At 52.1% G+C, this 26,411-nt stretch overlaps 1 protein-coding gene and 1 long non-coding RNA gene across 7 annotated transcripts; both read right to left on the bottom strand.

Moving 5' to 3' along the window:
• Window positions 1-1,895: 1,895 nt before the first annotated feature.
• Window positions 1,896-9,366, bottom strand: LOC112635413. The gene is made up of 3 exons (XR_003121905.1): window positions 9,283-9,366; window positions 6,450-6,546; window positions 1,896-2,160 (listed from the first exon to the last, which is right to left on the bottom strand). It is a non-coding gene; the product is annotated as an uncharacterized LOC112635413 (long non-coding RNA).
• Window positions 9,367-16,587: 7,221 nt separating this feature from the next.
• ATG101 (autophagy related 101) lies at window positions 16,588-24,792 on the bottom strand. Of its 6 annotated transcripts, none has more exons than XM_025403481.1 (4): window positions 24,097-24,792; window positions 23,553-23,685; window positions 20,143-20,470; window positions 16,588-17,296 (listed from the first exon to the last, which is right to left on the bottom strand). In XM_025403481.1, the coding sequence occupies exons 3-4, from the start codon at window positions 20,392-20,394 to the stop codon at window positions 16,892-16,894; spliced, it is 657 nt and encodes a 218-aa protein (XP_025259266.1). In that variant the 5' UTR covers window positions 20,395-20,470; window positions 23,553-23,685; window positions 24,097-24,792; the 3' UTR covers window positions 16,588-16,891. The 6 variants fall into 6 exon arrangements, with proteins under 6 accessions (XP_025259266.1, XP_025259262.1, XP_025259264.1 ...); XM_025403477.1 differs by lacking the exon at window positions 24,097-24,792 and adding an exon at window positions 23,797-24,070; XM_025403479.1 differs by lacking the exon at window positions 24,097-24,792 and adding an exon at window positions 23,968-24,065.
• Between the last annotated feature and the right edge of the window lie 1,619 nt (window positions 24,793-26,411).

Raw genomic sequence — 26,411 nt, 5'->3', positions numbered from 1 at the left:
TTTTTTTTTTTTTTTTTTTTTTTTGGAGATGGAGTCTTGCTCTGTCGCCCAGGCTGGAGTGCAGTGGTGCAATCTCAGCTCACTGCAACTTCTGCCTTCCAAGTTCAAGCAATTCTCGTGCCTCAGCCTCCTGAGTAGCTGGGATTACAGGTGCCCACCACCATGCCCGGCTAATTCTTGTATTTTTAGTAGAGACAGGGTTTCACCATGTTAGCCAGGCTGTTCTCGAACTCCTGACCTCAGGTGATCCACCTGCCTCAGTCTCCCAAAGTGCTAGGATTACAGGTGTGAGCCACCGCACCCTACCCAGCCAGATTTTTCCAAAAGGGTTGCTTTTGTTGAATGATAATCCAGTTGAATAAAGAATCTGTCCATTTCCATTATGTTAGTCCAGCAATAGAGCCAACATGACAATCTTCAGCCATAACCACAGAAGCCAGCATTACAACTCAGAAGCTAAAGTTCCAAATGTATAACATGATAAAAACATACCAAGACAAGCTTGATTAATTTAATAAAACATTACCAGTCTCTTGGCCAATACAGCCAACTTCCCAGCAGAAACAGCGAGTCAGGCCTTTAGGCTCCCTGGGCTTGGCCCGGAATCCCCATACCTCAGCCAATGGCCCAGGCTACTGACCCCGGTCTCTGGGTCAGTTCATTTTAGACAACAGGGTTGCTGGGCTGCCACAGAGATCAGCAAACAAAATAGTTCACCTGCAAGGAACAGGCCTTCCTTGTGACAACTATGCTGCAGGAAAACCAGCCAAGTTGCCAGAATCACAGAGTACAACAAAGTTTGGGTAAGATAGTTGTGGCAAAAATGAAATTCTGGGGCTACATTTCCATCCTGTGTGAAATTATTGAACATCCTTGGCCATCACTCCCTGTAGAGGTTTGCTTCATGTAAGTTGTAGTTCCAAACTGTGTGGGGTTTTTTGTTTGTTGCTTCTTGTTGTTGTTGAGACGGGGTCTTGCTCTGTCACCAGGCTGGAGTGCAGTGGTGAGATCTCAGCTCACGACAACCTCTGCCTCCTGGGTTCGAGCGATTCTCCTGCCTTAACCTCTTGAGTAGCTGGGACTACAGGTGTGCTCCACCACGCCCGGCTAATCTTTTTTTGTTTTTTTTGTATTTTAGTAGAGACGGGGTTTCACCATATTGGCCAGGATGGTCTCGATCTTCTGACCTCATGATCTGCCCGCCTCAACCTCCCAAAGTGTTGGGATTACAGGCATGAGCCACCATGCCTGGCCCAAAATGTGTATTCTCTAAATCACTCTTTAAAAGAGTTTTTAAAAAACTACTTTACTAAAAAAAATTAAATTTAAGTTTAGTAACATGGCATTACGATCCTTGGAAATAAAATTAATTTTAGGCTGTTGTCCTGACAAAGCAAAGGAAATGCATCTGAAGTGGCATGGTTTTGTTTTATGTGTTTTGTTTTGTTTTGTTTTGTTTTTTGTTTTCTAAAATTTTTGTACTCTTCCAAAGGGAAGGTTTTAGAATGTTTCCCAAAGCATGTCTGTTGGAATGGTGGTCCCATGACATGCTCCTTTAAAAAAAAGAAGGAGGTAAAAGAATTATTTGGCCAAATCTGCTTTGAAATCCTCTCTCCCTCTTTTAGATTCATCCCGCTACTGGCACAGTAATGCCTCTTTAAAGAACTACAATAAAGAAGCCTGTTTATCTTTGCTTAACACAAACTCCTCAAGTTATTAACCACCCTTTTTTCAAGTAACACCCACAAAAGTCCCTTGGTGCTAGGGGACCTTGGAACCCACTGAAAGAAACACCACCTTGGTCTCTCGGGGAGGAGAAGTGGGACATAACTCCCTGCTTTCTGACAAATGGTTTTGAAATATTCATCATTTCTCTAAAATGACAAAGGATGAAATATTGTTTCTACTTTTAATTCATTTCCCCTACAATTCTTGTAACATTTAGTTTGTAACAAAGACATTTTAAACAAAAAGATACATTCAAAATTGGGAACCAGCAGGCAGCAAAGCTTCCATTCACCAGCCACCTGTGCATTTGAAGTGGTTGAGTCTGCTCCCAATGTGTTCATAGCCTCTGGAACGCCCTCACAGGTACAAGAGCATGCCGTTCAAATTTTCAACCAGTTACATGGCCATGTCCCTCTCCATCCCGCCTGCACACTGGGAGAAAATGCAAATCCATGAAGAGTGGTATTTAAAGAATTGACAGCCTTGAAAACATTTTGGAATTATTTGATTTCCTCACAAAACTTCATTATTGCTAAATCCAAAAGATGAGCATGACAATATCTGTAAGTCTACCAACGGTCCTCCTTAAACCTTGCTGTTAACACTTCCCTAAATCTTCTGTTCACGCCAGCAGCATATCATATGACCAACTCTAATGTGCCTCTGTTAGATTCTAGGACATTTCTGGGAGTTTATACATTTTTGTTTGAGAAAGTTAAGGAGCTATCATACATTTACAGTTCCCCCCTCCTCCCCACTCTATGATCAAAGGAAAAATTTAAGGGGCAGTGCCCCTTGTTCCATAACATATTTCCCCATGGTCCTCCATGTGCAGTGCAAAACAGCAGAAATCCCCATCCTAACGGAGTTGGCATTTGAGCAGATGGCCTGGGCAAGGAAGTTCCCAGTTAATATAGCGGCTCTTATCATGCAAACCAGTCCAAGAAGGAGACACAGCCACCTTGAGCCAGATTGTTTTGCAAGGAATGGGTTCAAAGTCAAGAAAAGAGGAGAGTTCACCACATAGACTGTCAACTTCAACAAAGAGTAGCTCTCATAGGGGTGAATGGGTTTGGGTTGCTCAAGGAGAGATTCCAAAGATGGAGCTTGAGTTGAAGCCCCCAGGAGCTCCCCATGCAGAAAGAGCAGAGGCTCAGGCTGAGGACAGCTCCCTGAATGGCCACCTGAAACCTGAAACCGTGGAGCAAAAACATCAGGGAACTCTATATGGCGGAAAGGAGATAGCCAGATGTGGCAGCGCACATCTGTAGTCCCAGCTACTGGGGAGGCTGAAATAGGAGGATCACTTGAGCCCAGGAGTTTGAGATTAGAATGAGCTGTGATTGCGCCACTGCACTCCAGCCTGGCGAAAGAGTAATACCCTGTTTTAATAAGAACAAAATAACAAAAATAAAAACAAGAAAGGAGAGAGTTGGCTAAGCTTCATCACCTTTGTGGGTTTGGAACCCTTACTTGATCCTTCACTAAAGTACATCTTGGGCGTCCAGTGAGGTTCTGTGTGTATTGGGAGGATGGTGAGGATGGGAGCCAGGCATGGGACCTGTATTCAAGAAGAAGCTGCCCCACACACTGGCCATCTATGGATTTCCAGCCAACAAGCATTTGCAGCCATCTATGGATTTCCAACAACAACTGAGAACTCAAGAGACAGGCTGCCCGGTCTTTCCTCTCTTCCAGAGCATGAAGAGGCCTCCATCATTTCAGGTTGATGCTCTGGTTTGGGTACAGCACACTCTTTCTGAGTGGCTTCCTGAGAAAATGTGCAAGACAAGTCCATTTTCTGGCTCTCCATGGAAGACCCACTTCACCTGCAGCCTCTCTATGTTCTCATCGGTGCTCCCTTGCTCACTCACTGCAGCTCCCTGGACTTCCCCGTGGTTCCCCGACCACAGCAGGCATGCTTCTTTCTCTGGGTCTCAGCACTTGTTCCATGACCTGGAGTGCTTCCACCCTGCCCCCTCCCCACTCTCTCTATTGCCCACTCTCATTCAGGTCTTCGCTCAAATAACACTTTCTTGGCCGGGTGCAGTGGCTCATGCCTGTAATCCCAACACTTTGGGAGGCCAAGGCGGGCAGGTCACTTGAGTTCAGGAGTTTGAGACCAGCCTGACTCAGCCTGACCAACATGGTGAAACCCTGTCTCTACAAGAAATACAAAAAATTAGCCAGGTGTGGTGGTCACACACCTGTAATCCCAGCTACTCAGGAGGCTGAGGCAGGAGAATCACTTGAACCCGGGAGGTGGAGGTTGTAGTGAGCCAAGATCATGCCACCACACTCCAGCCTGGGCAACAGAGCAAGACTCTGTCTCAAAAATAAATAAATAAATAAATAAACAAATAAACAAACAAACAAATACCTTCTTGGCGACACTTTCCCTGATAATTCCATTTAAAATTCCAGCCTTTCCCCTGCTCTCTCCATGCACCGTCCCTGCTTTGCTTTGCTCCATAGGTTGAACTGTGTCCCCCCACAAAAAGATGTGCTAAAGTCCTAACCCTGAGCACTTCAGGATGTGACCTTATCTGGAAGTAGGATCATTGCAGATGTAATTAGTTAAATTAAGATGAGGTCATACTGGACTGGGGTGGGCCCCCAAATCCAAGAGGACTGGTGTCTTCATAAGAAATTTGGAGACAGAGACATGGGAAGAACACCACGTGATGGGACAGAGCTGGGCTGTGCAGCTGCAAGCCAAGGGACGCCAGATATTTCCGGCCACCACCAGTGGTCACCACTGGAAGCGAGGCGGAGGCAAGGAAGGATTCTCCTGCAGGTTTTTGTTTGTTTGTTTGTTTGTTTGTTGATTTTTTTGAAGGCAGGGGTCTTGCTCTGTTGCCCAGGTTGGAGTGCATGGCACAATTATGGCTCACTGCAGCCTCAACCTTCCAGGCTCAAGTGAGTCTCGTCTCAGCCTCCAGAGTAGCTGGCATGCACCACCATGCCCGGCTAATTTTTTAATGTTTTTGTAGAGATGGGGGAGGGGGTCTCACTATGTTGCCCAGGCTGGTCTTGAACTCCTGGACTCAAGTGATCCTCCTACCTCAACCTACCAAAGTGCTGGGATTACAGGTGTGAGCCACCACACCTGAACCCCCTACAGGTTTCAAAGGGAGTATGGCCCTGCCAGCACCTGGATTTCCTACTTCTGGCCTCCAGAACTATCAGAGAATAAATTTCTGCTGTTTCAAGCCACCCAGTTTGTGGTATTTGTTATGGCAGCCCCAGGAGTTAATATACCATCTGACAGGCTCTATTTTTAAATTGTGTGGTTTATCATCTGTCTCACCTCACAAGAAAGCAGGCAGCACAGGGGCAGGGAATTCCACCAGTTTCGTTCCCTTGGTGCCTAGAGCAGTGCCTGGCACGCAGTACAAGCTTTACAAGCAGTGGCGGCTGGATGAGGGGTGAATGGTTGGAGCCTAGCACTCTTCCACGGCCACTGAAGACTCGGTGCCTGGCAGAAGGGTGGGCACAGCATCCTCAATGGCCCAGAAGACTAGAGATGGTGGAGCACGTGAGGGACAGTAGTGAGAGATGCAGGAGCAGGGACTCAAGAGGGCAGCAGTTTAGGGGCCACAAGAAGACGCCATCCTACGAGCAGTGGACACCACATTGAGAGAGTGTGAAACAGGGACCGGATAGTGTGGCCAGACAGAACGCTCCTCTGCTAAACACAACTCTGACAACAGTGTGGAGGATGGGTGGGCTGAGAAGCCCCAAGGGACACAGGGACCAGGTGCAAGGCGAGGTGGCGGCCGGGGACATGAAGCGAAGCTTTCCATCAGGCAGAAGGGACCATATTTGGTGACGCACTGGCTGTGGAGGGGAATCCGGGACAGCTGCTGGGGTGGAGAAACCATCCTCTAAGATGCAGAACCTGCCAGGGAGATGGCTCCCGAGGGAAGAACCTGGCTGTGGGTGTGCTCTGGCACCTTCCACAGTCCTTCTCTGTCCGCACTAGCCTCTTGGTGTCCCCTCAGACACACCAGGCTCATTCCCACCCCGGTAACTTCCCACCCCTCTGGCAGGAACACTGTGCCCCAGATCTTCCCTGGCTGGAGTCACCTCACAGGTCAGGTCTCAGCTCAAGTGTCACCTCCTTGGAGAGGCTTTCCCTGGCCACCTTCATGAAAGTCCCCCACAGGTCTCCACCCCGTCACCCTGCTGTCTTTCCATTGCAGCACACTCACTCTCTGCAGGCACCTCATGCATTTGCTCACAGGTGCACGGAAGGGCCCTTCCCACCAGCAAGTACTTGAGCTCTCTGTCCCATGTACAACACGGTCTCCAGTGCCTGGGACAGTAGCTGCTCAAAAATATCTGTAGAATGGGTGGCAAGATTAACGTGGCCTTCAGGGGCCAGGTTAGGCTGGGGCTGCTGATTTCAGAGCCATGGGCAGAGAGGTGGCAATTTCCATGCAGGGGAAGGGCAGGGAGCCCAGGGGAAGATCTAGGAGACAGCCTGGAGGAACTTGGTTTTGAGAGAGGAAAGAGGAAACCCTGGTACAAGACTCTCAAGGAGAGAGGGGAGATGCCCCAAGGGCAGGCCTAGGAACTGAGGGAGCCTGGATTCAACCTGGCAGGCGCTCCAGAGCCCCAGTGTCCAGACACTAAGGTGCCCTTCATCTTGTTTGAGTGTTGCCAAGTGGGTATGATCACTATCTCATTTTCCTAAGGATGAAGAGGATTTAACTCACACAACAAGTGGCAGACCCAGGGGGAAGCCCCAGCAGTGTTCTTCTGGAGCCCACAGTCTCATCCTCTCCTGTTGATGGCACCGATCTTCTTCGGGAACTGCCACAGGAGGAGGAGAGCTGTGAGAAGGGGCCAGCCACAGCAGACGTGGCCGGGAGAGCAGCCTCTGGAGCAACCACCCAGGGGATCTGAAGACCTGGCCGTCAGCTTAGCTGGGGTGGAGGCCAGGATGAAGAGGATGGAGACATAAACAGGAGGCAAGGAAGTGGGGACGGCAAGCGTGGGTAACTCTTTGGAGAAGTTTGGCTGTAAAGACAAGTGAGACATAGGATAGTAACCGGAGGCGGCAGTGGGTGCAAAGAGCGCTATTTTAAGGTGGCAGAAACCGGAGTGTGCTTGGACGCGACAGCCAACAGAGGAGCAACTGAAGAATTGAGTTAAGGAGGAAGCGGGGCAGCTCAGCACCGGGGTGGAGGGGCTGCAGAGGCGGAGGCCCAGCCCTCCTCTGCCCACTTATTTTCCGTGGGAAGTAGGAGGAGGAGAGGGCACCTGAGCAGAGTTGGGAGGTGGGAGGGTCAGGTTTGAAAGAGCGGGGAAGGCTTGCAGTCATGCAGCAGGGGAGACAGCTGGCTGCAGCGAGGGCCAGGCAGCGGGACCCAGTGACCATTCTCAGTGCCATCAGTCTGCTCAAGGGTGTGATACTCTTTGGGGGCACCCAGCAGCCTGGGTAAAAGTCCAAAGGATAGAGAGTTGCAGTCATCCAGGGATGAGGTTTCACCGGGACGGTTCTGTGGATGGAGTGAAGTTAGGACATGGGCAAGAGAGTGACTGAGGTAATGCACCAGGCAATCTACACTGGAAATGGGGCAGCTGGGAAGGGGCTGAGGGTCAGGGAGGAAGCAGAGGTAAAAGAGGTCAAGGGACCAGAGTGACAATGTCGGAGTGAGCAGGTTGAAAGAGTAGAAGGCGTGGCCATAAAGCACAGCCTCTCAAGGAGGGATCTCAGAGGGGCCACAGCTCTGAGCCGGGGCAGGTGAACACCCAGAGGAGTGGTGGGTGTGGGCATGCGGCTGCAGCCTTGGCCTCTTGGCAGGACTCACAGAAGCCTCGCGGAAGTCAGCTGCGGCTGGGAAGGGCAGCCTGGCAGCTGTGGAGCAGGATGAAGATCCTTTTTGTGTGTTTGTTTTATTTTTTTATTGTCTTATTATGCCTAGGTGAGACAAGTGCCTGGGAAAGCATTCACACAGCATGAAGGAGTATATTCTAATAAGTCTGTTCCTCACCCTGCAGTGGGCTTGCAGACCAGAGGCAACTGCACCACCATCTTCCTCTGTGTGGAGCGTTTTTCAGAGCCTGAGGGGTAGTGCTGGGAGCAGCTCAGCTGGGCGGAAGGCTTCCCCACTTCTTCCTTCCAAGGTTCCAGGCTTCAGGTCCCCTCCCAGCACCCCAGAACTGCTCAGGGTACAGAGGCCCCTGTCCAACCCCTCAGTTTCCGAAATCCTCTCTTCCTCAACTGCCAAGAGAGTCCACTCCTCGGGCTCCCTCCCCTATCCCTGAGCACTCCTTGTCTGCCCCTACCTTTAAGTGGTGGTCCACCAGGGCTGCGTCTTCCATCCCCTGCCTCCTCGCCTCATTCTGATGCATTCCTGCAGCTTCACTTTCCACCTCCAGCAGCATCAGGGCTCAGAACTCTCTCTGCTGAATTCCAGTCCTATACACTCATTGTCCACCTGACAGCTCCCCTCCAACTCAAGGAGCCACAGCTGAGCTCGTCTGCTGCCCGTCTGCCCATGGCCCCATCGGCAGCAGACATGAGTTATCTCATGGCCACCCACCATCTGTTCACCCCAGGATGGAACAGGCCCAGATTTGGTGCACAGACAGCCCCCTCTGCTTTGGACCCTGCAGTCTGTGGTGTTCCCTCCACCTCTACCCCAACTCAAGTACAGCATGTTACCAAAGTCTAGAACATTCCATACTCTCAGCGTAGTACTGTTTCAGGGTTAGCACAAACAGGCCCAACAGCAGCAAACCCCGGGGTTTGGCCCAAGTGACATGGGAGAAGACCTCTGTTTTTCCTGATAGGTTTGAACCTGAGAGGCTTCAAGCCAACGCCCTGCCTCACGTGGAGGCCGGGAACACACACCATCAACACTCGCAGTGCATTTTCTTGGTGTCAGGTATGTGCCAAGCACCCTACATGTGTGGATCTCACTTTATCCTAACAAAACATGGCACCAGCTAGGCCCTATTTTTTCCCAACCTAAAGAGGAGGGAATTGAGCCACAGAGAGGTTCAGGGCCTTGTCAGGCCATGCAGCTAATAACTACGGTGCCAGAATTCAAATCCAGACCACGTGACTCCAGACTCCTTGCTTTCAACCACCAGGCTCTACTGCCAGAAGCCGACACAGGCAAGCAGAGCTATAGGAAGAGGGGAAACTGAGGCCTGCTCCCACCATGGAGCCCTGAATCATGCTGGGCCTGCGTCCAGAACCACCCCTAGACTTTTCAGTTACATGGGCCAATATACTCCCTTCTGCCTGAGCCAAATATAGTTTGGGTTTTCTATAAATTCAGACCAAAAAAGTTCTAACTGATAACACATCCTCTCAGTGGGTGGCACCATCGCACACACAGTATTCAGGCCAGAAACCAGAACATCGTCCTCCCCTCCTCTCTCTCCCTCATCCCTCACATCCAACCAGTGACCACAGCTGGTGTCCCAGGCCTGTCCCTCTTCTTACCTCTGGTCCAGGCGACTATCATCATTTTTTTCTGGGTTTTGACAACAGCCTCCTTGCCTCCTTTCTACTTCTAGCCACCACAAACTTACCGCCAAGTTCTTTAAGATCCAGATCTTAACATGTCACTTCCCGCATGAAACCCTCCAGACACCTCACTGCTCCTGGGGTAAGCTCCAACTCCTGCCCAGGCTGGCCCTACCCACCACCCTGGTCACACCTCCCTCACTCACCCTGCCCCAGCCCCCCTGCTTCTGAAGCTTGCTGCTTCACACCTCCAAATCTCTGCCTGAAATGCTCTTGCCCCGTTCTTGCCCAGGCGAATGCCCAGTGGTGACGCCACCTCCTCTGTGAGTTGTGCTTTGCTAATCCCAGCAGAGCTCTCACTCTCTGCTCTCGGCTCTGTCACTCTGGGCTCTTTTCATCGTCTATTTTAACTTCAGTTTTGCGAGCACCACTCTTTACTGGACTGTGAGCTCTTCAGGGGCAGGGTTTCTGTCTTGTTTTTGTGTGTGTGTGTGTGTGGGTTTTTTTGTTGTTGTCGTTTTGAGATGGAGTCTTGCTCTGTTACCCAGGCTGGAGTTCAGTGGCAGGATCTCAGCTCACTGCAACCTCTGCCTCCTGGATTCAAGCAATTCTCCCCATTATAGGCACGCACCACCACACCCAACTAATTTTTGTATTCTTAGTAGAGATGGGGTTTCACCATGTTGGTCAGGCTGGTCTCAAACTGCTGACCTCATGATCCACCCGCCTCGGCCTCCCACAGTGTTGGGATTACAGGTGTGAGCCATCGCGCCCAGCCCTGTCTTATTTATTTCCTCATCCCCACGTCCCAGAGAATGCCTGGCACGGAGCAGTCACTCAGTAAATACTCATGGAAAAGAGAATAAAATGAGTGTTCCCAGGAATAGAGGGTTGGTTCTATACCTCTTCTCTCCTCTCCTCTTCTCTTCTCTTTTCTCCTCTTCTCTTCTCTCCTCTCTAGGGATGGTCAGGTTCAGGGAAAATAATTATGCCACAGGATGATTACTAGGCAGAAAGACTTTTTTCAATAAATAAGCATGTTACCAATTTGATCAATGACAAACCTATGATATTGTCACCTACATTTTATAAACAAAAAGACTGAGGTTTAGGAAGGTTTTGCAATCTAGAATTCCATGCACATGCTCACGAAACCCACTCTCATCTCAAAGCCAAGGCTCAGGCTGGACTCTGATGAGACAGACCCCAACAGTGACTGGTTGAATGAAGCGGTGCTCTTGCCCACACTGGCCACAGGGCGGCAGCCGAGTGCTGGCGTGAGGGTGGCTTTCTGCCCCACTTCACACCCACCCTGGGAAGATGTGGATCTGAGGGTGCAAGGGGAAAAGCCACCACTGAGGAGAGGCCAGGGGACAGGGGCTGGGGTTGCTATATCTGCTAGAAACAGGTAAAACTGGAGGAGAGTTGGGGAACAAACCATTAATTCCTAGAGTCAAGGGCTGGAGACATAGACTGTAGACCTGAAGCTTACATTACCAGCATATTTAATAACAGGCCACAGAAAGTGATGCAGCATTCCTGGATTGTGGGGGCACTGCAGGCCTGCAAATGGGAGGCACTGACTTGCAGCAGGGGCCGGTCACTGTCAGACCATTGCTGCCTCACACCTGACAGGACAAGTGCTGCACTCATGTCCTCAGAGGCCAGAAGGCAGGGGGCACAGCCAGCACCTGCTGCACCAGGCGTCCAGGATGTGTGACCACTTCAGTGCCCAGGACATGCAGCAGGTCCCAAGTGGGCTGGGAGTGCAAGTCTCCCAAGTCCAGGCCCACACTGAGTACTTCCGGAGGTCCAGTGGAGCAGTTCAGAGGCAGCGGCTGGGTGCAAGGATCCCAGGTTGAGGTCTCACCATAAGCCAGGTATCTCCCAGTCTTTCATCTGCAGCAAGAATGGGCTGAAGGTGGCAGGGGACCCCCAGAGCGGCAGCAGGAGAGCTCTCTGGTTGGCAGATGATGCGGGGCTCAGGAATCTGTAGAGAGAGCCACCCCCGTGTCTTTGTTGGAGAGGGAGCTGCACTATGTGGAGACTGAGGAATGGACTCCATAAACCTCTCACAGCCTTTCCCAGCTTAGGGAAAATCTCAGGGGCTGGAGGAAGGTTAGGGCAAGATCTGAACCCATCAGCCGCTCCAGCCCTTCCCCTATGGACAGTGCAGGCTAAGTGAGCTGGCTAGGAGTCCAGGTGCCTGGCTTCTCTCCCTGGCACTCAGACCTGCACCCATCCCCCACCTCTCACTCCCAGCTGGAGCCTGATGGGGTAACAGCAGCACCCACTTCCCAATTTTCCACATTCTTTCCTGCCCACTCAGCCTGACAGCCTTGACCAGGGTCAGAGTTCCACGGCAAACATCTCAGTCCTTTCCCGTAGGAACACTGAGGTCCCAGGCACACCCCACGCCCTGCCCTCCAAGCACTAGGCTCAGAAACAGCAACAGGAGGAAGTTGGATGAAGAAAGCCTTTGCCCCCACCTCTACACCCCTGCCCCAGCCCTGTCCTGGGTGTGAGCAGACACGATGATGCTGGGGGCACAGCCCTTCCTAACACCAAATCACTCTACACCCTCACACCACGGCAACTTGAGCCCAAAGGCCAAACGGAAGGTCATCAGCCTTCGGCCCTGATCCCTCAGCTCTGACCGCTGGGATGTTTTTTCCACGGATGTTTATTCCAGCTGACCCTCTAAGCCCATCCCCCCTCAGGTTCAGGCCAGGAAAGCTGAGCCCAGCTGGCTGAGGAGCTGCTGCCGGCATCTGGAAGACTGCTCCCCACAGCAAGAAGGTAGGCAGGGCCCCAGGGAAGCGGGATGGGAAGGGGGCAGTGACACAGGGGTTTGGGGGTCCATCCCTGATTCGCAAATGTATGAAGAGAGGCCGCGTTTTGCACCAGCATCTCAAGAGTGATGAGAAAGCAGGGAAGGGAAGAGGACAGAGCAAGAGGGGCCCCCAAGCGCCAGAATGGGGCTTGAACTTGGAATCAGGGCCAGGGTCTGCTTCCAGCTCTGTCATTAATGTGAGCATGTCACTTACTGTTCTCTGAGCTTCCCCACGTGTAAAAGGAAGGGGTTCCCAGTGATCTGGAGACCCTCTCTCCCAGCTGGGAAAGGAGAGGAGTGTGGGGCCAGAGGGTGACAGGCAAGGCAGCTGGGTGAAACCGGGTATAATCAAGAGAGGAAGTTCCCACCCTCTCCCCCAGCAAAGGGAGGGGGGGAATGTCCCCTGGGCCCAACCCCCTGCTTGTGCCAGGTGCAGTAACAGACACACCACACACACCCCTCAGGGCGCTGGACAACCCTCCCTCCTAGGGGGCAGGGTAGGGGATAGGAGGGGACCCTGAGGTGAGAAGTCCCTGGCTCAGCAAGGCCAGTGTGGCGCCGCTGCCCAGGATTAGCGCCAAATCCTGGGCTGCTGGGCAGGGATCACACGTCGTCTTCAGCTTCGCAGCTGCTTAGCTGCACCTGCCCGCATCCTCCCGCTGCCCCTCACAGGCACCCAGCCTGACTCGTTTCTCGGATAGAAACTGGGACCCTGCCCTACCCCAGATAAGCAGGGCAGGGGCTCCAGAATCGGGGAGGGGGCAAGAGAGGCCTGACAAACAAACACTTCCACCCACAGAAACCCCCAGGGGCTCCTAGGTGCAAAGCTGAACAGAGGGAAGGAACAGAGAAGGCCTCTCCAGTCCCTGTGGCTGTCCCAGGTGGCTTTCACCTGTAGTTACCTTGTCCTCAGGCCACCCAGGCCCTTCCCTCCAGATGGCTCCTGTCCTTGGAAAGACAGAGCGAGACACCCAGACAGAGCCACCACAGCTGGGAGTCCTCAGCCCTACTTCCTGGAGCAGCGCTTCTGAGGCCCCCCAGCTGTCAGGAACCCTGCCATCCACACCCCGCAACACACACCACACAAAGCTCTTTGTCTGGGCTACATCTACTCCCCCACCCCTCACCCCCTCCCCCCCGCCCCCACGACCTGAGCAGGGTCCAGGGAAGGGCCTTCCACTCACCTCCCCATTCCCCAGGGCCACCCAGGCCCCTGGCTCTGCCCTCAAACATGACCACACTCCTCTCCCTGTCTCAAGAGGGAGGCCAGGCAAGGAATCTCCCACAAGCCCCCTTCCAGGGAAAAGGTTTCAGGCAGCTGAGGCCAAAGGCTGGTGCTGTCTGCCTATCTCCTCAGCCCCGTGGAGTGGGCAGTGCTGGGGCCCGCAGAGTTGGGCCTAGGGCCTATAGGGGCCGGGGCAGATGCAGACCGTGGGGTTGAGGGTGGGGACTAAGGAAGAAGCCCCCAAAGCACACTGTGGCCTCTAGACTCCCTCCTCTGTCATCCTCCTGCCTCCACAACCACCCCACAGTTACACAGCAGCCTCTGTTCCTAGAAAAAAAGCTTAATGCTGGAACATTTAAGATGGGAGGAGGGGGCCGGAGCTGCAGGAGACACAACCCCGGGTGGGGCGGCCTCCTCCTGATTCCGCACACCTGGGTGGCTGCAGCCCCACGGGCCGGCCGTGGACTTATACAGAGGTGGGAATCGGAGTCGCTGAAGAGCCCATTCCCCAGACAGGTGCCTTGCTGCGCCCCAAGAAGCCTCCTCAGTAAGGAAGCTACTGTAGCCCCCCGGACCCCCGCGCCCACACTCCCGCTACCCTCCCTCTCACCTGTGTGGGGCGCGCCGCTTCGGGTAAGGGATTGCGACCGCAGCAGCCGTCGGGCATGCTCCGGACCGCTGGGAGTCAGGGGCCGCCTGGAGGCCGCGACCTCCGAGCGCAGCTGGACGCCTAGGAGTAGTCGTCGTCGTCGCCGTCCTCTCCGCTGGCACTGCCGGGCTCGGGCTCGCGGGACGCGCGCTGCTCGCGGGTCAGCAGCGCTGTCAGGCCCTGGGCGCGGAGGAGGAGGCCGCCGCCCAGGAACAGGACCCCGCAAAGCACCAGCAGGGACAGCACGCCGAGCACCGCCGCCTGCACCGCGAGCGGCTCCTCGGGGGGCTCTGGCGGCGACCCCGACTGGTTACAGCAGGAGCTCAGCCAGGCGGCCTGAGCCGCCGCGCCCCCCTGAGAGCCGTTCATGCTCCAGCGCCGGCTGCCCAGATGTGGCGGGATCGCCAGATGTGCGGGAGCCCAGACTGGCGGGCGGGCCGGAGGCTGCGTCGGGGGGAGGGAACCAAGGGGCGGACCCCAGGCGCCCTACGCCCCTACCCCTTGCACAGAGCGCTCGGGCACTTCCTAGACAAAGAGCTCCAGCCGTTGTGGCTACGGCCCTTTCTCCACAGGCCCAGACTCTGGGCCCATCGTATTTCTTCTCATCCCCAAGGCCCACAGGCACCCCCATGCGAGTCCAGTCAGCCAAAACCAGAAGCCATGTCCCCAAGAGTCCCTCCCCTTCGCAAAGTGGGCCAAGAGGTACACCTAGGCAGAGCCCTGAGAAGATCCTCAGACCCCATCCCAGCTGCAGGCTGGGGTGCTGCCCCTCTGAGCAGGACACAAGACAAAGGTGATTGTCCCCATTCTTCAGTTTTTTGTCCCGAGACCAAAGTTCTATGGTGCTAGGGGGCCCAGGTGGCTGCTGAGCCAGGAGGCACATGGGCAGCCATAAGAGTGAGTCCCACCCTTCCTCGTCCATCATCCCCTTCGGAAGCCTCCTGGAGCTGGACAAGCAGGCCAACGCCTCCTGCACACTCCACAGCAGGGGGACATTCAGGCACAGCAGAGCAGAGCAGAGCATGGGGAATTCAAGGCCCACCTCCACTCCTTTTCTCAGGCCCCATAGGCCAAGGAGAGTCACATTTACAGACCAATGGGAGAGCACAGATTTGATCCACCAGGACTCCAGTCCTGACTCCGGATAAATTAGTCCCCCACTTCAGAAAATCGCAATGCCATAAGGGAGGGGAATATTACTGTCCTGTCTACCAGGGTGGCCCATTGCCAGCTAGGTGTCCCACAGCCAAGCCAGGGTGGGAGAGTGAAGCAGAGTTCAGCTGCAGAAAAGCAGAGAGACTGGAAAAGCGGACAGAGAAGCAAGACCCTCCTGCCAGGTCTGTAGCTGGACCTGTAGCAATTCTTGTACAATTCTGTTGCAAATTCTGTTGCAAATTCTGTAGCAAGCCTTGAGTCCTCTTTTAAAAAATAAAGTCACTGCCAGCCAACACCTGTACCAGTCCCCTCAGAAGGGATTAGATTAGCTGATGGCCGTCTGGTAGGAAAACAAGAAGAGTTCCCAGACTGCAGCAGGCCAAGTGGGGTGTCATATGCTATCAAGGACTTGCTAGAAATTGGCCTTCTTCAACTATAAACCCCCCTCCTGAGTCCTCCAACTCTCTGATGACCCAGAGATCAAGAGTAGAAACATCACATGGCCAAGGGTAACTTGGAATGGGAAAAGCGCATTCCAAGTGCAAACACTTCCTGGTCATCCTGACTACCTACACTGCTCCAGGACCATGGACAAGATACCCCACTCCCACCCCATTTCTCCCTTAGCATCCCTCCCTACACACACCTCATTTAGTCTGGTTAGAACTGGCCCAGAAGCAGCCAAAAAGCATTGTAAAGCATGGACTGTATCGATGAGTATGCGGGTGTAGAAATGAATGTGAGTGATGGAGGCAATGACCAGCCCAAGCTGGAAGAAGTGTCACCAGATACCAGACTGTCTCAAGTTGGCCAATCTGTCTCCAGACATGACCCACATCAAATAACCTTTCTGGTGCACATGGGGATCTGTGTGCTCTATGAAGACAGAGAAGGTACTCTCTGGGGCCACGGTGAAGCAAGACCAGACAACATAAAGGCCAGGGATGTCATAGCTTCCTTAGAAAAGGTGGAGATAACACGGGAACAGAAAACCAACATGTTCTCACTTGTAAGTGGGAGCTACACGACGAGAACACATGGACACACAGAGGGGAACAACGCACACTGGGGCTTTCTGGAGGGTGGGAAGAGGGAGAGGATCAGAAAAATAACTAATGGGTACTAGGCTTAATACCTGGGTGATAAAATAATCTGCAAAACAAAAGTTTACAAAAAATAAAAGAGGAAAGTGAGTTTGGAAGTGTTGAAATAGGGAGTCGATTGGTGGGGGGGAAAGGGAGGAGCAGCTCAGTCACATCCAAAAGCAACAGACCCTCACCCTACCATGCACCTTCATTCATGGGATTGGCTATGGCCACATCTGGGTAACACCTGCTTTGTGTGAATAGCCAGTCAAGTGCAAAATCTGTCCATTTTAATACATCTTTAATCCCATCCACCCACCCCTCTCATCTTGGAGCAATGCCCTCCACACACACCTGTGTCCTCAGAGGAATGCCAGAAAGTGTTAACACATCAGGGCAGAAACAAGAAAAGAGAGAGATGGCTCAGCCCAAACTCACGTTCTCAACTTTATTCCCCATCCCAGTGGTGGCTCTTCTGTACAGTGGAGAAAGAAGGGGGACCACACCAGGGCTATGGAGAGACAGTACAGACAGGACTGAACCGTCAGCAAAGATTAAAAGGATGACCAGAGGCTAGCAACCACAAAACCAAGAAGCCAGCGGGGGCTGCCCCTTCCAAGTCTCACCAACGACCCCAAGCAGGCAGCAGAGCCAAAGGCCCAATAGTACAATCCCCAAAAGCCAAGGTCTGGGAGCCATCAAGGAGCTCCCAGGGATCCGGCGAGGCTCAGAGGGCAAGGGTGTCTTTGATGAGCCTGCGCATAGTGGTGGTGACCGAGGTGCCCAGGGCATCAGTGATCTGGAAGGAGATCTTGTAGAGGTAGGGCTGCACGTCCCGCAAGCCTGTGTCAAACACGTTATCCACCTCCGACTGTGTGGGCATCTTGGGCAAGTACTCATGCCGATTCATCACCTCCACGATGTTGATGATCTTCTCGCAGAGTTTCTCACCCACCTTCTCCCGGCAGATCTGCCGCTCCTGCTCCGTGGCCAGGGCTACCACATGTACCTTGACCGTCCACACTTCCCATGGAATGCACTCGTCTGAGAAAGGCCAGCGAGACTTCTTCTTCTGGTAGAACTCCAAGGACATCTGCCCCAGCCCATCACCACCAGAGTTGCGCAGCGCATCCTGGGGAAGAAGGGAACGAATGAGCATGCCAAGGCCTCTGAGTTCCCACCTGTGAGGGCCTGCTTCCCACACCCCAGGGAATTATGCTCTCTTAGCTCTAGTAATCATCCAGGGATGGCAAGGAAACAAGACTGGGAAAGGGTAAACGATTTGGGTGAAGTGACACAGCAAACTGCCAACCTGAAATTGTGTAGTTCAAGCAAACCAACAAAATCTGTCTCCACGCCCAATTCCTCCAGCTTGGTGAAGAACTGATATTACAGGAATAACTACTGGTCTGCAGGCACATATTCTGTGCCAGGAACTTAACATACACAATTCCACTGGCTCCTCCCAACAACCCCATGAGCTTTCACCAAGGCACAATGAGGCTTAGAGAAGTAAGGTAACTTGCAAGAGTCACATGCCTATGGATGACTGGACCAGGGTTTGAATCTGGATTGTCTGATTTCTAAATCCTTGCTTTTCGCCTTTACATTGCATTAAGGGCCTTCTCCTTCCACACCACCCCTTTAGCCTATATCCTTCAAAATGTTCTAATCACCTCATCAACATCTCCCTCTTCCCCTGTAAACTATTTGTCTTCTCCACTGCCAATTAAACATAATTCTTTCGATATTTTTTAAAGAGACTGGGTCTTACTCTGTCACCCAGGCTGGAGGGCAGTGGAGCAATCATGGCTCACTGCAGCCTCAGAATCCTGGGCTCAAGCGATCCTCCCATGTTAGCCTCCTGAGTAACTGATACTACAGGCACACTTGGCTAATTTTTAATTTTTTTTATTTTATTAGAGATGGGGTATTGTTACATTATCCAGGCTGGTCTCAAACTCCTGGGCTCAAGCAATCCTCCTGCCTCAGCCTCCCAAAGTGCTGGGATTACAGTTGCAAGCCACTGGGCCCAGTTCACAGTCTCTTTTATGAGCGCAGGAAGAGGGAACTGTAGAGCCCAGTGATCCTTGCTCAAAAAGAGGGAAACCAAGCAACAGAATGGGGAAGGGAAGTTGAAGGACAGACTAGACCTGGTGCTTCTCCCTCTTCTTCCCTGAGAAGCAAACAGGACCATCCAGTCCAATGATTCTGCCCTTGCCACCCCATGGGGGTGGGTGGTCCCATACTCCTCTTCCTAGGGCAGCCAGGACCCTGAAGCTCCTTTCCATCTGAGTTAATGCCAACCCAGAGGGTAAGGATGCCTGAAATCCTGAACCACACTCATCAGGGAAGAGGCTCTCCTTCATTGACAAACCAAGGTCAAGTAACCTTGAATGAGTATCTCTAATGTTTACTGTGTGCCAGGTTCTGTTCCAAACACTGGGCATATTTGACTTATTCAGTCCTTGCAGTGCACACACCCTTTGAGGCAGGTAGGATTACTATTCCAATTTTGAGTGGAACCACTAGCCCAAGGTCACACACTTGCTGGCTGGTAGAGTGCGGCTCCAAAGCCTATGCTCTTCACCACTCTGCTCCACCTGCCTCTTACGGACACCTGGAGGACAGAGAGCTGAGAGTTGCTGCTGCTCTTGAGGGTGACTGGGAAACCGCTGATGAACTTGCCCTTTCTGGGTTCGGCGGGACAATGAGGGACAGCTTTCGCCTGACACTGGGCAATCCCCTGCAATGAGCACACAGTACTCAACACAGTGAAGGGCTCTGCAAGTATTTATGGAATGAAAGTCAGACACACAGCTCCCCTGTGTTCTAACCCCAGAGCAGATGCCTTTAGGCTCATGCCAGTAGTTCAAGACCAGCCTGGAGTTCAAGATCAGCCTGGGAAACACAGTGACACCCCATCTTTACAAAAAAAATTCTTTTTTTTTGGAGACAGGGTCTTGCTCTGTCACCCATGCTGGAGTACAGTAGCATGATCATGGCTCACTGCAGTCTCGAACTCCTAAGCTCAAGCAATCCTCCCGCCTCAGCTGCTCAAGCACCTGGGACTATAGGCATGTGCCACCACGTCCCACTAATTTTTGTATTTTTTGTAGAGACAGAGTTTCGTCATGTTTCTGGGGCTGGTCTTGAGCTCCTGGGCTCAAGCAATCTGGCCACCTTAGCCTCCCAAAGTGCTGAGACCACAGGCGTAGCCACCAGGCCTGGCAAAAAAAATCGTCGAAAATTAGCCGGGTGTGGTGGTAGTGGTGTACACCTGTGGTCCCAGCTGCTTGGAAGGCTGCGGTGGGAGGACTGCTCAAGCCCAGGAGTTCAAGACTGGGGTGACACAGTGAGATTGTGTCTCAAAAAAAAAAAAGGAAAAAAGAAAAATTATCTTCGCTACTTTAAAATTTAAAAGTACCCACTCAATGAAATGGTCAAACACTGTGACTCTGAACAAAGACCAGAGGAGAACCACACTACCACTTCCACCTCCTGAGGTGACCAACAGCAGCAGCCGGCCATGTCCCTTCCACATCTTTCTTCCACCCAGGCACACAATGCCACATCGCCAAAACAGATCTGTGGATGGCAGCCACCTGAGCCAAGCAAGCCACCCTCTGGGGGAGTTTCATGTGGGAAAGGAAAAGTGGAAACAGAAGCAGAGAGAGCTGTAGCCAGAGAGAAGGTCAAGACCACAGAAGCAAGGATGGCCCCAGGGGGCCTGGCCACCAACACTTCTCAGCTTCCTGTTCTTCCTTCTCCCCCAAGCACATTTATGAGTGTCTCCCTCCCTCACCACCGTTCACGCGCGCACACACACGCCCTCCCCTGAAGAGGAGCTCTCAACACGCCTGTTTCTCAGAACCTGAAAGAACCCGATTCACACACTCAGGAGGAAGAGGCTGGTTCAACAGCAAGCTGGGGTGGAGGGCACCCTAGGCCCCGCCATCCGCTGTGCCACACCCTTACCTTGAACTCCCCGACAACCTTGCGCAGGGCACGATCCAGTTCCTCAGAAGAGACGCGCACGTAAGTGAAGTCGATGAAGTCACAGTCAACATCCTGGGTGCCCACGGTGCCAATGGAGTAGGTGCCCTCCTTCTTGTAGTGGAACTTGCCCGTGCTGCGGTGCAGGAGCACCGTGTGCAGCACAGCCAGCATGGCTTCCTCCACCTGTCGCCCCTCCACCGACACCTCCAACACCTCCGAGCGACAGTTCATCCTGCACCCAGTAACCCACACCAAGGTGGGGAACAAGGATAAAGACAAGGGATCTTCACCCTACCCAAGGGCCACCCTGCAAGAGGAGCCCAGGTCAGAATGCTGACAAGAATAGTCCACATGTTATCTGTTCACTTCCTTCTAGGCTCAGCTCGGCCTCTGCCTCCACTGGCCCTTCTCTGCATTTTGGCAGCACAGACTGCCAACTCTCAGGATCAGAGAATCATCAACTCTCAGGATCAGACTCTCAGGATCAGAAAGCGCAAGAGCTTCAAAGTTATCAGTCCAAACGACAGGCCGGGATTCCATTTTACAACCTTCAGTGTAGTTTACAGCAGATGCTCACTGTGCAACCTTTGTCAGGTACTAGACATCAAAGGCAAGCACGGCCCCTGCCCTCAGGCTGACAGAATGAAGGAAAAGCAGGCAACTAAACATTATCACCATGGAGAGAGTACAGGGTGGGAGTAAGAAGTACAGAAAGACGAGTTTGATTTCCTCGGACCTTGAATGAACAGGTTAAGGCATTTGAACTCTGTCCTAAGAGCAGCGCACTGTGCCAAGATCAAATCTGTGCATCAGAAAAGTACCTCTGGGCCAGGTGTGGTGGCTCACATGAATCCCAGCAATTTGGGAGGCTGAGGCAAATCACTTGAGCCAAAAGTTCAAGACCAGCCTGGGCAACATGATAAAACCCCATCTCTACCAAAAATACAAAAAATTAGCTGGGCCTAGTGGCAGGCGCCTGTAGTCCCAGCTACTTGAGGGGCTGAGGCAGGAGGATAACTTAAACATGGGAGGCTGAGGCTGCAGTGAGCTGAGATCATGCCACTGTGCTCCAGCCTGAGTGACAAAGTGAGACCCTGTCTCAAAAATAAATAAATAAATAACAAAGTAATAAAATAAACTCAAAAAAAAAAAAGAAAAGTACCTCTGGCTAAAGGGCAAAGAATGGCTCTAAACTGTATTGGGGTCACAAACTACTCAGAGAAGTCAATGAAGCCATGAAGGCTGGGCTTTAAAAACATGACGCACACACACATACCAAATCTCACCTATTTCTAGGGACACCCACATCCACAGACTCCAGGGTAAAAACTTGTGGATTTAAGGCACAAAGGCTGGGCAGGGAAGTCAGTTAAAGACCACTACAGTAGATGTAGTTACAGGAGGCAGCATAATCAGGTGTGGGGGTTTTTCATGCCCTAGAGTCCTGGGTTTGAATCTCACCTCATCTACATCTTGCTCTGTCACTTTAAGCAAATAACTCAACCTCTCTGAACTTATCTGTAAACGGGGATAGCAGTGAGAATTAAGGTAACACATGTAAAATACACTAGAATAGTGGTTAAAAACGATGACTTGAAAGTCATACAACATGGACTGGAACTCCAGGTCTGCCACTTGCTCCATGCTCATGATCTTGGGCAAGTTACTTAACACCTATCTGCCATATATACAAAAGAGATAATAATGGCTACCTTGAAAGGGTTGAGGGCTGAATGAGTTAGCATGTATAAAACACTAAAAGCAGTATCTGACAAGTAGTAAACATCCACTAAGTATTCATTAGTACATCGTTATTGCCAAGAGATGACGCAAGGCTATACAACAGTAGTGGTAGAGGGAGTGGGAAGGACAGACAAGAGACTTGAGAATCAGAACATAGTAAATAACTAAATACATGCCCAGAGGGAGAGGGAACAAGTTCCTTATAACTCAGAGTATTCAGCTTGCAAACTTCCCCTGACAGGGAATTCACTAGCTCTCACAACAACCACTCAATGTTCAGGAAGTTCTATTCAGTTATTCTGATTTATTTATTTATTTTATTTATGAGATGGGGTCTCACTCCATCACCCAGGCTGGAGTACAGTGGCACAATCTCTGCTCATTGCAACTTCCGCCTCCCAGGCTCCCATCCCAGCCTCTCCAGCAGCTGGGAACACAGGTGCACACCACCACACCTGGCTAATTTTTTGTATTTTTGGTAGAGAAAGGGTTTCGCCATGTTACCCAGGCTGGTCTCGAACTCCTGAGCTCAAGACATCCACCTGCCTCGGCCTCCCAAAGTGCTGGGATTACCGCACCCAGTCCAGTTATTCTTTCTACTGAAGAATCTGTCTCTTAGTGCTTCAAACTACTTTTAGTTTTAGTTTTGGTACCCAAAGCCACATAAAGTCTCACCTCTTTTCCACAAGTGAGTTTTTATTTAGGGGCAGCTGTTCCACCACCCCCTCACCCTTTCTACAGGCTGAAGGTCCCCAGTCCTCAAAATCATGCCTGTTCCACATCACATCTTATCTGCATGGAATCCTGGCAGCTCTCTTCTAAGTGTATTTCACTCATCTGGTTGACAGACGGTGAAAATAAAAAATATATTTCAGTTTGTGTCTGCCCCCTTTTAAACTGTTGCTCAGCACAGGATACAGGGCAACAGTCTGTAGACTGCACAGAGATCAGGCCAGCTCTGCCTCTCACCTGGCGATCAGCTCGCGTCTACCTGTACTATCACGCACCATCACGTTTTGTTTTTGTTTCTACCACTAGGCAGACAATTCCTATATTCTGCTTATAGGGCAGAGACTATATTCCATTCATCACTATAATGGTACTTCCTAGTACTTTGTACAAAACAGCTGCTCAATTCATCCCAACCCAGGAATTCCAGGTCCTTCCAGGGGTTGCTAGATTAGTTTCTTCTACATGCTTGGATCAAGAATGAGAAGGGCTCTCTCTTGCTCGTTTTGCCCTCCAGTTCCACTCCATCCAGCAGTCTTCTTCCCATCTGGAGACTCCTGGCTCTGGTCTGGCTCCCTTTCTTCCACGACTTCTCCCTCTTGTGTCCCCCTCAATCGTTCATACAAGCCATACATCTCACTTGTGCCCCAAGCCTGGGCTCCTCCCTCACTCTACGTGCTATTTTAGAATCCACTCCTCCAAGAAGTCAGTCCTGACCAACCCCATTCTCCTTCCCACAGCAGCCACATTTGGTCCGTGAAAACCTTGTTGTCCCCTGTACCACACAGTGAGCAGTGAGCAGCAGGGCCCACCAGAGTAGGGTCTGGCAAGTCTCGTCCCTCTGGTCCCCCCGAGTTTCAGAGGTTAACAGCCGCCTTCTCAAGCTTGGTCGGAGCACAGGGTGCGCCAATTCCCACCTTGAGTGTAGAGTTTGGAGCACGGATTCCTCAAGCTCGGCTCATGCCCTTCCTCCTCCTCCTCCTCACGCCCAGGTGCGACCTCCGCAGGTACGCGTCAACCTCCGCGCGGCGCTGAACCACAAGAGGCCGGCTAAAAGCAAAACCAGAAAGCTTACTTGGCTTCATATCAAGAGACTCGGGACGGACGCAGGAAGGAATTCCCGCCCGGGTCCCGTACCCCCGGCCGCCACTACGAGCGAACCTCCACCGTCCACGTAATCAGGGAAGAGCGGACTCCTCGGGTGTCTCGGGGGCGGCGCCCCGCGCCCAGGCTGGCTGGACTCGGAAGCTGGAGGAGGGCCCCCGTTCCGCCGCCCCAGGGGATGCCCACGCCGGCACAGGAGAGGGGGGAGACGGTTAAAACAGCTCCCACCTCCCCCAACCCCCGTCCGCAACCAGCCTCTGAGATGCCACCACTCTCCCGGCAGGCTCCAGACCACCTGGGTAGGAGGCCGAGCCGGGATCGGAAGCCGCACCGCCCCCCGCGCGCCGGGAGGCTCACCGGATCCCGTGGCCCCGGAGGGGGCACGTACCCGGCTAGCCGGGTCCTCGCATGCATATAGCCGCCCACATCATCCGCGTAGTCACAGGAGCACACACAAATAGTTATGTGTTGCTCTCTATCTGGGGGCTGCTCTTTTCGTGGTTATGTCTTGGATTTTAAGATTTGATGGTGATGATGATCCCCCTTATGTGGACGAGTCCATTCAACCCACCACCTAGAACGCTGTGGTGTTTCGGCTGGGACAACTCACTTCCGCCATAGAGACTAGAGAGAAGGAGGAGCCCGATGGGCTCTCGGCCGCCTCCCTAGGCCGAGCGGAGTCATTGGCTGCGAGCCCGGCCCGGGGACGCAGACAGGGTGCCCAACTCAGTCCGGACTGAGAGGCCTGGAAGCAGCACCGATCCCCACAAGATGAGGGGCATACCCCGTAGGGAGAGGTCCTGGAGATGCGCCCACACCGCTGTGCTGCAGGACGCCCAGTGGATGGCAAAACTTGAGTTTGTTCAATGTGCGTAACAGACAGGATCCCTGGCCCTCCACCCACACAGATGCTGGAGAAAGGGGCTTCATCTCTCAGTGTTGCCTTTATGCAGCAGCACTACTTGGTACTCCACGGTGACCAATCTGGTGACAGTCCTTCGGAGGCTAGTAATTCGGCCATTGCTTGTCTGCGTGACCCTTAACATCACTCATCCTTTCTGATGCTCTCTATAAACAGGGGGCTGTTGTGAGGATCACAGGAGATAAGTCATATGAAAGATTTTTGTGACCTGTGAAGTGTAATATGAATGCAAATGTATTTTTAGTGCTGTGTAACTTCCTGGAGCGCATTTGGTTATCCATGTAGATTGTAAGCCCAGAGCAGACAGGGGTTCGAGAGCTCCGTTAATGCACCCACCCCCAATAGCAGGCGCTCTTAAGATGTTACTTGGTGTTTACCATGCTTGTTTTCTGGCCACTGGGGTGCCTCACGCCTGTGATCCCAACACTTTGGGAGGCTGAGGACGGAGCATCACCTGAGGCCGGGAGTTCAAGACCAGCCCTGTCAACATAGTGAGACTCCCATCTTTAAAATAAAAATTTAAAAATTAGCTGGGCATGTTGGCGTACCCCTGTAGTCCCAGCTACTTCAGAGGCTGAGGTGGAGGATCACTTGAGCCCAGGGGGTTGAAGCTGCAGTGAGCTATAATCATGCCGCTACACTGCAGGCTGAATGACAAAACAAGATCCTGTCTCAAAAAAAAAAGTTGGGCGTGGTGGTTTATGCCTGTAATCCGAGTACTTTGGGAGGCCGAGGCTGACGGATCACTTGAGGTCAGGAGTTTGAGACCAGACTGGCCAACATGGTGAAATCTCATCTCTACCAAAAATACAAAAAAAATCAGCCGGGTGTGGTGGCAGGCACCTGTTATCCCAGCTACTTGGGAGGCTGAGGCAGAAGAATTGCTTGAACCTGGGAGGTGGAGGTTGCAATGAGCTGAGATTGCACCACGGCATTCCAGCCTGGGCAACTGAGCGAGACCCTGTCTCAAAAAAAAAAAAAAAAAAAAAAAAAGCCCTTTTTTCAAACACATGCTTTTATCTTCCAAAATGATAATAGATAACATTTATTAGGTGGAATGGAAAGGTCATGATTTTAAATACCATATATATGTACATATAAATTTAAACCTGATACTAATCAATCCTGCAATATAGATGAGAAATTGGGCCAGGCATGGTGGCTCATGCTTGTAATCCCAGCACTTTGGGGGGCCGAGGTGGGTGGATCATTTGGGGTCATGAGTTCAAGACCAGCCTAACCAACATGGTGATACCCCGTCTCTACTAAAAATAAAAATAAAAATTAAAAAAAGCCAGGCCTGGTGGCACATACCTGTAATGCCCACTACTCTGGAGGCTGAGGCAGGAGAAGCGCTTGAACCGAGGAGGCAGAGGTTGCAGTGAGCAGAGATGACACCACTGCACTCCAGCCTGGCGAAAGAGCGAGACTCTGTCTCAAAAAAAAAAAAGAAAAAAGAAAAAAGAAAAAGAAAGTGATTGGGGAGAGGTTAAGTAAGTGGCCCAAGGTCACTCAGTAAATAACAGAGCCTTGAATTCAAATCCAAAACTCTTTACCACTATGGGAGCTCTCTTTCTGGCTGGCTTCTTTAGCCAACTCTCCCCTATGTACCACCACTCTCCAATACACCCTCACCCACCAGTGGTGTCCTGATAAATGCTTCACACCTGCTCTCTGGTAGGGGAAATGCCTTGCTTTGTAGCATTTGCCCATTTTCTGCCATAGGTGATTTCAAGCTACAAGACATCAA

The sequence above is a fragment of the Theropithecus gelada genome, chromosome 11, assembly GCF_003255815.1.
Source record: "Theropithecus gelada isolate Dixy chromosome 11, Tgel_1.0, whole genome shotgun sequence".
Taxonomy (NCBI): Eukaryota; Metazoa; Chordata; class Mammalia; order Primates; family Cercopithecidae; genus Theropithecus; species Theropithecus gelada.
Note: the sequence above shows the minus strand (reverse complement) of the source record. Positions and strands in the feature narration are given on the sequence as shown.

What these genes read in the sequence shown, in the direction of transcription:
- ATG101 (XM_025403481.1), bottom strand. Translation starts at nt 20,394, where the DNA reads ATGAACTGTCGCTCGGAGGTGTTGGAGGTGTCGGTGGAGGGGCGACAG. An exon ending in AGGTTGTCGGGGAGTTCAAG is followed by an intron (nt 17,297 to 20,142) that starts GTAAGGGTGTGG and finishes CTTCTTCCCCAG; the next exon opens with GATGCGCTGCGCAACTCTGG.